This window comes from Bos indicus, chromosome 9 (genome assembly GCF_029378745.1).
Source record: "Bos indicus isolate NIAB-ARS_2022 breed Sahiwal x Tharparkar chromosome 9, NIAB-ARS_B.indTharparkar_mat_pri_1.0, whole genome shotgun sequence".
Taxonomy (NCBI): Eukaryota; Metazoa; Chordata; class Mammalia; order Artiodactyla; family Bovidae; genus Bos; species Bos indicus.
The window spans coordinates 72,371,326-72,384,303 of NC_091768.1; the positions used below are offsets into that span (position 1 = coordinate 72,371,326).

The 12,978-nt window shown below is 40.0% G+C and overlaps 1 protein-coding gene across 3 annotated transcripts in view; it reads right to left on the minus strand.

The window, feature by feature from the left end:
• SLC2A12 (solute carrier family 2 member 12) overlaps positions 1 to 12,978 on the minus strand; it is a 75,919-nt gene that overhangs the window by 19,417 nt on the left and 43,524 nt on the right. For all 3 annotated transcript variants that reach the window (XM_070796202.1, XM_019967463.2, XM_019967462.2), the window contains exons 3-4: positions 4,272 to 4,394; positions 135 to 267 (exon numbers count right to left, since the gene is read on the minus strand). In XM_070796202.1, the coding sequence (XP_070652303.1) occupies positions 135 to 267; positions 4,272 to 4,394 (256 nt within the window). The remainder of the gene's footprint in view (positions 1 to 134; positions 268 to 4,271; positions 4,395 to 12,978) is intronic.

The window sequence follows — 12,978 nt, forward strand, 5'->3', positions numbered from 1 at the left end:
TTATTTTTTGAGATATGGTTCCCCACCAAAGCATATATCCTAAAATAATTTCAGATATTATCATTTCATTGTATATAAAAGCTGAATTTTTGAGCTAAGAGTGCTGTTCAGAGAGCAACACACACAATACTCACTCTTTTGCCAGCTCCACTGATATTTGTTCCAAAGAGCATCCCTTTGTTTCAGGTATAAACACAATAACAAAAACCAGGGATGCTAGACTCATAACTGTATATATAAAGCACACCCACGGCAGGCCAATGAGATCTGGGGGAGACAAAAGAAACTAGTTAGAGATGCATTTTGTGTGGCTTCCATCCTATTTGTGGATAGATGCTTCTTAGGACACATATAAAAACATATGTATTTTCAAACATGCCAGTAGTAGCCAGAGAAATAGCAATCACAAATTAAAAATATAGCCAGCATCTGAAAGGTTCATTTTCACAAACAACCCCAGCTCTCTCTGGTGAAGTGAATAACAGTCTTGTAAGGATCACAATTTAAACTCAATGCCATTTTCTTGGTGAACATACTTTTTGTTTTCAAAATGGTAATAGACATGTTCGTTGCAAAACAAACAAAAAGAACCTCTAATAACACAGAAACACATAAAGCAGAAAGTAGGCACTCTCCTCTCTCATCACCCCCTACAGTTCCTCTCTCGGGAATCACTGCCATGGCAGTTTGGTTTCTATTTGGTCGACATTTGTAAAGACATTTATACAAATGGACTCTTCTTGGAATGAGCTCCCCCTTCTTTACTCTGACTTGAATAAATCACTTCATGTTGGCAGCATTTCATCATTTTAGTAGCTGGCACTGTATTTGCAATGCTGCTTCCTGGATTCAGAGGGAAAAAAAGTGATAATGGTTTGAATGAAGGATATTAACTTGCTAAGAAGCATCAGGAAGAAGCAGGATCCTCCAGGTTTTGATGGATCTTATCTGCTAACCTAGTGTTTCCTCTGACGGCTTCTTGCCAGAGGTACTGTCCCTTTGTAGTACTGACCAAGGTCAAGGTAAGGTAGCTAGTGAGAGGCGGCCCCCAATGCACTTGAGTATGACCTTGTATTGCGGCATCCTGTGCACAACAGAAAGTCCAGTGTAGCCAGGAGCCGAGACGAGGAGCCTGGCTCAGACCAGCCACAGACTGAAACAGTGCAAATAGCCCTTGGAGTGGCCACAAATCACAGCTAGTCAGTCAGGAACACTGACTGAGCAATTATGCAAGAAGGCAGTTTGGTAAATGCAGAGTGGAAGGATCTACACATATTAAGCACTTGTAGGCCAGCTGTGCTGAGGAGGGTTCAAGAGGCAAAAAAGACCAGCACTGCAGTTCTCCTGGCAATTTTAATTAAAGTCTGCTCTCTCTTGCCTTTCTTGCTCCTGATGCATGGTTTCCCCCAAGCGAATACTTAATAAAGAGTTTAAAGATTTGGTCCTCCTTCCCTCTCTGGAGCATAAAATCAGAAATGTAGAAGGTGGTGGTTGGGGAAAGCTCATCTCATCAAACTTGTCCCCTTTTCTGTCTGAGTACTTACAGTGACAGGGAGCTCACCACTTACAAAGATGTACACTTCATTGTGAATCAGCCCTGTCTGTTCAAACATACTTCTCACTCATTTCTAAAGCCAAGTCTCCCTTCTGGGAATTTGGGTTCAGAGGCTCTGTTTTGTTCTCTGCATCAACCTTCTCATTCCTTCTTCAAGACATGCCGCAAATATTTGAATGCACCTCCATCCCTTCCTGAGCATCCTCTTGTCCAAGTCAAACACCCCGAGTTCCTGCAACTGTTCTTCACAGACCATAGGTCATGTGCCCATGTCACCCAGGGTGCCCTCCTTGGGGGACACACTGAAACTCTCTAAAAATATTTTACTCAGAGCTGAAAGCAGTACCCAGCTGTATTATGACCACAGGAGGGTATGTCTGTGTCTCCAGAACATTCTTCTTTTATTGGTACAGCTGACATTGCACTAAAAGTCAGTGCCCAAGGGCTTGCTGTCAAGCTGAACCCTTATATCTTTTACTTGGAAAACTGATTTTTGAAAAGAAGTATAGAATTTCAAACTTAGTCCAATGAAATATCATCTACAGGTCTGAGATCATACCAGGATTTTTTTTTAATAAATGAATATGCTTTCCAAACATTTGTTCTAAAAGTCCACTCAGAACTTGAGTCTTCATCAGCTCATCCTGTATATTAGCCATCCTTCCCAGAGATTTGTATCATCTTTACTTGTCCTCCATCATTTCCATTCTTTCTTTTATATTTCTCTTTCTCTATATAAATGTCGTGTAAGTGTGTGTGTGTGTGTGAGAGAGAGAGAGAGAAGGTGAAGGGCATGGATCTATGTGTGTGATCTCAGCAGGAGATGTATGGCTGGTGCAAATGACCAGTTCCTTTGTTTCATCTTGGACTATTTCCAAAAATGTGGGACATAAATATTTAAAAATTTTATTAAAAACACAAGCTAAGTTTAATTAATAACTCCAAAAGTTCACTTCCAAAAGTAGATGTACTAAAAAAGAAAAAAGAAAGTGGTCAACAAGATTCAGAAGTACATGAGTTCAAAGACTCTTGTTTTTCCCTCTAGATATATATTTTTTTGAGTATACATCCCCTGGAAAAGAAAATGGCAACCCATTTCAATATTCTCACCCAGAAAATCCCATGGACAAAGGAGCCTGGTGGGCTACAATCCATGGAGTCGCAAAGAGTCAGACATGACTGAGAGACTAAGTATGCACGCATGAACCACTTCTGAAAATGTATATATTATCTCTATATTATGTATATATATATATATACACACTATTTAAAATTTATGTATTTTATATATATATATGCATATAAAATAAAGAAAACTCAACTCATTAGTTTTTGAGGATGCTGGGGAACCACCTTATTATTTTGAAAACTAGAAAATAAAGAGAAAGTTTCAAACACTAATCTTGCTAGTATATGAATCTAGTATATGATCCATACTTCAGGGCAGGCAAACAACTAATGAGAAGAATTTTCTCCTTAGAGAAATACTGCTGATAAAAATTCAGTTGTTGTTAAGTTGCTCAGTTGTATCTGACTCTTTGTGACCCCATGGACTGCAGCACACCAGGCTTCCCTGTCCTTCATCATCATCTCCCAGAGTTTGCTCAAACTCATATCCATTGAGTCAATGATACTATTCAGTGATCTCATCCTCTGTCGCCCCTTTCTCTTCCTGTCCTCAATCTTTCCTAGCATCGGGGTCTTTTAGGGATAATGGAAGGAAAATAATGGATCTGGGCAATGATCCTCAAAGGTCCAGACACGACAAGGTGGGAGACAAACAGACAGGACATGCCTCTAATAGCAGGACACACGCCATCACCTGGGAAGAGGTTTGCAAATAAACAAGAAAAGCTAAATCTTTTCTAGCTTCTACAGATAAATAGGCTTCTCAGGTGGCTCTAGGGGTAAAGAATCACCTGCCAATGCAGGAGACGCAAAAGACTCGGATTAGATCCCTGGGTTGGGAAGATCCCCTGGAAAAGGAAATGGTAACCCACTCCAGCATTCTTGCCTGTAAGATCCCATGAACAGAGGTGCCTGGCAGGCTCCAGTCCATGGGGTCACAAAGAGTCAGACATGACTGAGTGACTGAGCACTCACAGATAAATAGCAGTTTATAGGAAAAACACAAAGGACAGGAGGTCATATGATATGACTACAATGAGCAAAACCAGCCTGGGAAAAAGTCTATGAAACAAATGACCCAGCTTCTTTATTAAAAATATAAAGTGTGCGGAGGGAAGAAACATAGAGTTGAAACCTGTAAATTATGAGACATACCAATCAATTGTAAATCAGTTATTTGAACTGTGATTCAAATAAGGTATAAAAAATAATTATAAAACAATTGAAAGGATGTGAACCCAGACTGGATACTTGATACCAAGGGATTATTAGTAGTATTTTTTTTAGGGGTGAAAATGCTATGTAGTCATAGTATTTAAATGTCTTATCTTTTAGAGGTCTCTGTTGAAACTTTAGAGATGTGTTTGGAACATGACTTAAGGTAATTTGTGGGCAGAACAAGTGGGGTCATGACTGAATTAAGGATTGATAATTGTTTAAATTGGGTGGTGGGTACACCAGGTTCACGGCCATCCTCTTTACTTTTGAGTGTTTGAAAATGTTGACAAGAAAGTGTTTTTCAGGTGATGTACTTCCCTAACACCTGTCCTAAGAGCATAAAAGGCCTTAGGGAAAAGCAAGTTCTTACCCGTCACCGTCAAAAATGTCAGAGAGATGAGGAGATTGATGCCCCAGTTCATGCTGGAAGTTAGAGCCATGGCACGTCCTCGAATTCCTCCGGGAAAAATCTCGCTCAGCACCAACCAGGGCACTGGAAGAAAGGGAAGAGTGGACGGGGAACAGCAAAATGATGGAAAATCCACTGAAGCTGACAGCCAGCTCACTGACCTCTGCCCCACTGACCTCTGCGAGATTTGTGGTTGCAGGGCCGTGTCCTTCTACATGAGGAAGGAGGAGGGATGTGCTTTCTTCTCTCTCCAGTCAAGTGAGAAACTGAGGGAGCTTGACAAGGGCCCCTGGAAGTAGGGGGAGCAACATAAAGGGCTGGGGCAGGTGACACTGGCTGAGAACTGCAAAGGGGAAGCGCGGCGGCTGGGGCCGCCTGCCCATGACAGGAGGCAGCTCTGAGGCTCTGCCAAGCACAGAGCCTCAGTGCCAGACGCTGGATCTCCCCACTGTCCTCTGGGCCCTATCCTGTAATCTCCTCTGCCCCTAACCTTGGAGAAGTCCACCATCACAGCTACGGAGTGGGTAGGAGACAGAGCCAGGAGAGTGGAAGAGGAGACTGGCTCCTCTCCCTTCCCCCACTCGGGCTTCCCGGCCTGTGGCAAGCTGGGTGGAGAGAAGCTCTCAATTAAACAGAGCTGTAGGATTTGATTTTATATCAAATATTTGACTTTCTGAAAGGAGACTCTTCTTGGCACAAGAACTGATCCGAGGACTTTTTTGTGATCTGAGAGTGACACAGACCACTATAGGACCTGCCCGATGGGATTACTTGACTTCTGCTCACAGCCTGTCAAAAACAGTTTGCCTAATAGCTACAAGTTCTTTCAATGGACTCAGCCCTTTACAAACCTTGTTGTCATTGTATCCTCGCTGAATCCCTCCTCATTAGGGACTAACATTACTCTTCCCCTCTTTTAAAGTAAAGGAAAGTGAAAGTGAAGTCTCTCAGTTGTCCGACTATTTGTGACCCCATAGACTGTAGCCTACCAGGCTCCTCCCTCCATGGGATTCTCCAGGCAAGAGTACTGGACTGGGTTGCCATTTCCTTCTCGACCCAGGGATCGAACCCGGGTCTCCTGCATTCCAGGCAGATGCTTTAACCTCTGAGCCACCAGGGACGCCAAAAAGTAGAGGAAACTGAGGTTGAAAGGAGTTCATAATTTGCCAAGGTCCCAACACTGGCTTCCCAGGTGGCGCTAGTGGTAAAGAATTCCCCTGTCAATGCAGGAGACATAAGAGATGCAGGTTTGATCCCTGGATCGGAAAGATCCCCTGGAGGAGGGCATGCAACCCACTCCAGTGTTATTGCCTGGAAAATTCCACGGGTAGAGGAGCCAGGCGGGCTCCATGGGGTCACAATGAGTTGGACATGACTGAGCGACTAAACACTAACAGAGCTCGGAGGGGGCATGGAGCCCGACCATCTCTGGATCTCACACTTTTTCATCTCGGTGCGCTCTTGGGAGTGGCTCAATAAAGATTTGTTAATGAGCATGTAGATAAGGAGTATAAGCACTTCTGATGCTGAGGAAAGAAGGGCTTAGGAGCTGCCCCAGCCCTGGCTCAGTGCTGGCCAAGTCACCTTGTGTTGCAAACCCAGTGTTTATACCCAGCCCAGCTGCGTCCTCCTACCCCGGAGGAGGAAGAAACAAGAGGCTGAGGAGGGCCCCCCTTGACCAGCAACCACTCGGGCTGCCTGTGCCAGAATCGTGGGGCTGTCACCTGGGTCTCTGATGGAAAATTTACCTCTCGTAGCAGGATCATGCTCTGTAGAGAGAACATCTGCTCAAAGTAAATTTGCTGTTTCAAAGAAAAATATTTAAATTACAGAAGAGGGCTGCAAACACATTTTTTTCCCCTTGATTATTTGCTCCAAGTGAATCTACATACAGTTACCTTGAGGGTATGGAAGAGAATCGCAAGCAAAGGAACATGATTATTGTTCTAATTAATAAGGAATTCCAAAATAGCACTCCAGAGCCCTCCCCTCCACTCTGTGCCCCAAAGTCCTTCACCAGATTCCTGCAGATTATATCCTTGGAGACCAGTGCAAAGATCAGGTAACCTTGCCCTGAGCTTTGCAGACTGAGGATCTGGCTCTGAGAAGAGTGATAGCTGCGTAATTTTGGTGAAGCCTTTGTAACAAGGCTGTCCTTGAGCAAATACAAGATAAAAGTAAGTAAGTTCACTTTGTTGAAGACAAATCACCTATGCCAAAGACCAGTCCCCCCGGGCTCCTTCCTGCCATGGATATTTGATTCAGGTAGGAGTCCTGCTTTCGAACTGTGGTATTGGAGAAGACTCTTGAGAATCCCTTGGACTGCAAGGAGATCAAACCAGTTAATCCTAAAGGAAATCAACCCTGAATATTCATTGGAAGGACTGATGCTGAAGCTGAAACTCTAAAACTTTCGCCACCTGTTGCAAAGAGCCCACTCATTGGAAAAGACCCTGATGCTGGGAAACATTGAAGGCAGGAAGAAACGGGGATGACAGAGGATGAGATGGTTGGATGGCATCACCGACTCAATGGACATGAGTTTGAGCAAACTCCAGGAGATAGTGAAGGAAAGGGAAGCCTGGCGTGTTACAGTCCATGGGGTCTCAAAGGCTCTGACACAACTTAGCGACTGAACAACAACGACAATGTTAAAATAGCTTTAACAGATCTCAGAATCATAAAAAGTACAGGTTTTCAGATCCATAGAGAGTGAAATAAAAATGTGAAAGTGCCATTTGCAGCAAGATAGAACTTACTGAAAGGGTAAAGTCCCTCCATGGCAGTCTTAGGTGCAAGATGGTGCCACAATTTTATGTCTCCACACTCTCTGGAAAAGGGCTGTGAGTACCCAGAGCAGAGGGAATGGAGAAGCTGTTTCAAGTCATAAGTAAAGAGCAAAGAGGTATAAACTATCACAGGAATTTAATATATTGATATTTAATAATAGATGGAAGTTTTTTTTTTTTTTTTAATCCCAAATGTTTTTCCAATGAGAGAGCCTAATTTTTCACCACCAAAAATCAAGTTATTGCCACATGCCGCAGTAAAGTGGTGGCTCTCTCTGGAGTAGTCAGAGATATAATAATTCTTCCACAATGAGTACAGCCATTCACTGCAGGTGAGCAGGCCCTGCAACAATTCTCCTTGACATCTATTATTTCACCTTTTACCCTACTCTTCCAGGACCACCTCTGACATATGTGCCTCTATAAACGTCTGCGTGAGTCTTTAAAGTCTTTTCCAGGTTACAAGGATTGAGAAAATTTTGGACTTGCTGGGAGATGATTGTCCACAAATATTGAGACTCATATTTCACATGGTATTCAATCACCAAGGTTGTCTGTCAGAACAGGCCTGATCCAGATGAAATCTGTGGTGTTTATGGCTGCACAGAGTGCCATAAAACGACCATGAGGGACAAGCTCGTTGAAGTGGCTCTGTGTGCAGCAGAGGACACAAACTTGGATAAATAGAGCCAATCAGTGGAAACAGCTGAGCTCTGCCATGTCGGCAGCCATGCTTATCTCCCCCTCCTCCTATATTTCTGCCACTGCTGAACATTTTTTTCCACTGAGGCTGTCCTTTCTCTCCCTGTGCTTTCAGATGTAAACCCTGCAGCATTTCAGGCATGCTTTCCATTTGGCTTGAGCATTTCAGCCTCAGGTCTGAAAGACTCATGGAAGGCTTGAAACTCTTACCTTACCTTGAAACTCTTAGGGAACTCCTAGCAATTTGGAGGAAGTTCTACAGTTAAGCTGTAGAGTTCCCAACAACCTGATGGAGCCAGTGTCCTATACTTTGTAGGAGTGAAGCCAAATCCTACGGCTTTTACTGACTTTGCAGGCAATGTGCAGCAGACCCAAGCTCTCCTTTCACTGTAAAGAAGTACTTAAAATGTGAATTTGAAAGGGAGTATGCTCATTTCCTTCCAACTAGATGTTTAAATTATGATCTTATAAGTGCCTTGAGTGGGAAAATCTTGTCCTTTAAAAATATACTCCTCCATAAGCCACCATCAGGCTTCCCAGGTATCTCAGCTGGTAAAGGATTCTCTTGCAATGCATGAGACCCTGGTTCAATTCCTGGGTCAGGAAGTTCCACTAGTGAAGAGATAGGCTACCCACTCTAGTATTCTTGGGCTTCCCTGGTGATTCAGATGGTAAAGAATCCACTTGTAATGCAGGAGACCTGGGTTCGATCCCTGGGTTGGGAAGATCCCCTAGAGAAGGACATGACAACCCACTCTAATATTCTTGCCTGGAGAATCTCCATGGACAGAGAAGCCTGGCTGGCTACAGTCCATGGGGTAGCAAAGTGTCAGACATGACTGAGCGACTAAGCACAGCACAGCAAACCACCATCCACAACATCAGCAATGATATTTTTACTTTATTTTTTGTATTTTCCCTTCTCTCAGTCTCTCTGAATTTTGCTCACTCCTGGCCGCTTTTAAAATAGATACTTTATTCAAGAATCTTAACAAACCAAGAAAAGCAATGAAATAAAGCCTCAATGTTCCCCAATCTTTCTATTTTAATGATTTCTAGTCAGAATCCATCAGAAATTATTTTCTAAAATATTTTAGGAGAAATTGGATTATGTGGATTAATTGGATTAAATTTTAAATCCTTAAAAAAATTCCAGAGTTAAAGATGGAACCCTATTGTGAGCAGGTACCAATTGGGAATAAGAACTGTGGCAGGGTCTCCAAGCTTTAATGCTTGTGTAGCCTTTAAAATAATTAGAAAAGCTAAGTACTTTCTTTCATTTATAAGTCAACATCTCACTTTTTTTTTTACCATAAATTTAAATGACAGCAAAATATGCAATTTCAATGATTATTTATTTATTTTTGATGGCATTTAAAATCTATGTTTATAATAGAGAATATTTATATCACTCAAATAGTTCCAGAGGAATTTAAATACCATCTCTATTTGATATTCATCTTCATCCATTTAAAAATATAGCAATATGGCATTTAATATAAAGTTTACATTTTTAAATAGATGAAATATTCTCAAGAATAATAAAAATTGATGGGGAGTTGAAAATTTTTTATAATAGCAGTGTCACTACATTCTTTAAATTAACAAAAAAAATTTGTTGTAATGATAAATCAGTTGATAACTTGATTAGCTCAGCCTATAGATTTGTTGAAAGAAAATTATTGGAAATATCTAAGCTTAAGAAGTATTATTGTATAGTCATTAGAGTCATTTTTCTAGTCCACACCTACACCAATATCTCAAACTGCCTTTTTGATTAGTGTTCCTCAGGTTTTTATAATTGGGGATATATTGTCATAATAAGATTTCTGGAAGGTAATAGATGTGCTTTCTTTTAAGTGGAAGAATAGTTTTTAGTGGGAAGATAAGGAAGAAGAAACTAGGAAACAGATTTTTCCTAAAGATCAAGAAATTGATTTCCTTTAATGAATCATTGAAGGAAGATTCCAGAAAGTAGCCCCCAGGAGTATGCTTATCCCAATTTGCAGATCACTGAACTAGAATTCAAAATGAAAAACAAAAAAAAGGGAAGGAGTTACAAAAAAGTAGTCCACTCTGGTTTACAGTATGATGTGAATGGAGTGCTTCACACGTAACATTTTATGTTGTACTTTTCTTGTGAATGATGCTTCAGTATTCATAATAAAAAATATAATGAAAAGTATTATAGTTTTTAATGTTGCAAGTGTTCTTTGGAAAAATGTTTAACATGTTCTGAAGAACAATAAAGTAACAAGCACATACTGTGCTTATTAAGATAGTGTTAAAATCTTTACTCTATTTCTTTAATGTTTTCAGTGTCTGATATTCATAATTTTTAAGGGCATGAGACAATGATCATAGTGCAGGTCAGAGAGGAAAGTTAAACACTAATGTATTATATTATGTGAAAAGTTGTTGATGGCAATGTAATAAATGGTGCAATTTCTCTGTGTTTAGCTGTGTTTGTGCTACAAAAATACAGTTTCAGACTCTTTGGTTCTTTTGGGAACCACTGTGCATCATCTAACTCCAAAGAGGAAAGTGAAATTTAATTAGCAAAGGGCATATATTTCTTTTCTTTAAGTTTTTCCTCTTTTGCTTGGATGCAAATTTAGTACAAAACCATTCAGATACTATTGTTGGTTTACTTTGCATTACTGTAATGACTAACACCAGAGGACCAAATAAATCACCACTTTAATCAAGTTAAATATCTTTTAACTTAATTATCTTGGGGGGAGGAGGAACAGTATTGGTATGAATTTTGAATAACTGAAACATAAAACTTGAAAGAAAAGACATATTTGGAAGATCTTAAAGGTAGACACACAACACAAACCCATTGGGTGAATATGATTGTATAATGGCTACATTTGATAATAAAATTCTCTGTTTAAAGAATAATAATTTAATCAATATACCTTTTCTCTAAAAGTATGTATTATTCCATAAGAATGGTAGGGAAAAGAAAAGATTGAGCACTAAAAAAGTCTTTGACTGTAATGGTTTTGAATATTAGAGGCCTGGAGCCTAGAAGGAAATATAAAGAATATCAAAATCTCTTTGGAAACATTTGATGAAATTCTGGTCTGCAAGCCTTTGTTCTAAACCCTGTATATCTTGGAGTCGAGCAGCTAAGTAAACTTCCAAATTAGAACCTGCTGTTCCACATCCCTGGAATTGTCATCATCTTTAACTATGCAAACATCACATGAACAATTTCTTTTAGAGGAGTTCATTATTTAGTTATAAATTTTAGATTAAATGTTATGGCAGAAGAGTCATATGCTTACTACTGATACCTATCCTCCAAAAGGCTGCTTAAATGCCACAAAACCAAACAACCAAAGCTAGGCTCTACAATCTTTGTGCCTTAACAAGTTTCAGAGTTTTGTTTTAAACAGAACATTGTTTAATATGTTTTAGAATATTTGAGTTGAAAAGCAATTTTTCATGGGTCTTGCATTTCAGTATGTTTCCTGAGAAAAGCACTGACTTTGTTCCAGACTATCTTTCTAAGGATGTTCATATAACAAGCAGCCTTGGAAGATGGAGTGTCTCCTCTGGGCAAAAGTTTGCTTACTATTGCTTACATTAATGTCTCCCTCCAAGGGAAAGATCAGGTCGGTTTACTGTCTATTATAAAAGACTTGGGTTCCCCAAGGTTGGGATTCCTCTCCTCTAAAATAACCCATTCTATGTGTAGGTGTCATCTGGCCTGGTTCATGATGTCAAGGCATTAGGGCTTGGGGAACCATGCAAATGTGGTTAACTCTGGCTATTGCTATTGCTAAGAGTAATAAACTGTCTTTTGTCTCTGACCAAAGAGTCTAGTGTCTTTTGCCAAAATCCATGAAACTGAGACAGGCTAATTTGTAAGCTTTCTAGTGGGCTCAAATATCAGCCACTTTATAGTTCTTGAGAGCTGATTATTTGTAGCTATGGTATGAATTTTTAAAAAAGATCTTTTATTACCATTATTAACTTTAGACTTCCCACTTACATCTGAGAAATTTTACATGATTCTTAAGCCTCAGATAATCCATTGAAATATTTCTATAAGCTCTAACACTAATTAAGTAAGTAAAAACAACCCCCAAATACCAGACTTGGACTTTTGTATATTTCTGCTAGGAAAACCGGGAAGAAATTATCTCAACACTTTTTTGGAAAGTGTCAAGTTTTAAAACATTCAATTACTAAACCAAGATAGGAATTATTATCCCATGATATGGCTAATCTCAGTCTTTTTTTCCACTTCAGGAGAAGGGTTGAATCTTATATTTGGAGAATATAATAGAAATAAATATTTTCTAATACCATAAATTTTTTATGGCCTTAATTTTTGTAACTTTAAGACATGAAACTTCTTAAGTCACCAAATGAATTAGAGATGGCTCCACATCCTCAATTGAGTAGCTTTACTCTGACATAACTTTTGGTCAAATGTGTATGAGGTTCCACACAAACCACTTTTATTTCTGATGCCCTCTATATTGATACAAATTCATACTAGAGGAGATCAGGATATGTCAACACCTGACTAGAGAGACAGCACCCCTACATCACAGAAGCTGAAAGAGTTCCAGAAACTTTTTTGGACTCATCTAACAAATATTTCTTGAGCCTTTCCTGTGGGCCAGGCACGAGGTTAGGCTCAAGGAAACAACAATGAACAAGACGGACTGTGCACATCCAAGACAGAGTCTAAATTAGTTGTGCCAACTCAGAATAACAAAGAAATTGGTTATTTCTCAGCCTAAATCACACCTTTCACCAAAGCCTCAGAATTTTCTGTAACATCTGTCTGATATACTATAAAAGAAGGCTCTCTTGACTGTAGGTAATGCAGAACTGAACCATACTTCAAGCAATACATGTATTTTCTTTAGTCTTGACCTAATTGGAATGATGCTTGGAAGGGAGGTGAGAAGGACCATGGCATCATAATTCAGTATGGGGCTATGGAACATTTGCTATGTCTCCTGAAATGGCTTAAGCAAAATGCCAGCTGAGGTCAGCGCTTGGCATTACTGGAACCATCCATCTCATGTCTAGACTGTACCCAGATGTTTAATAGCACTAATAACTAAGTGTATTGAGTCCATGCCACCCACCAGGCAATGCACTAGGTATACTACATGCAAATAGCTTTGTTCAACCCCACAGTTAAA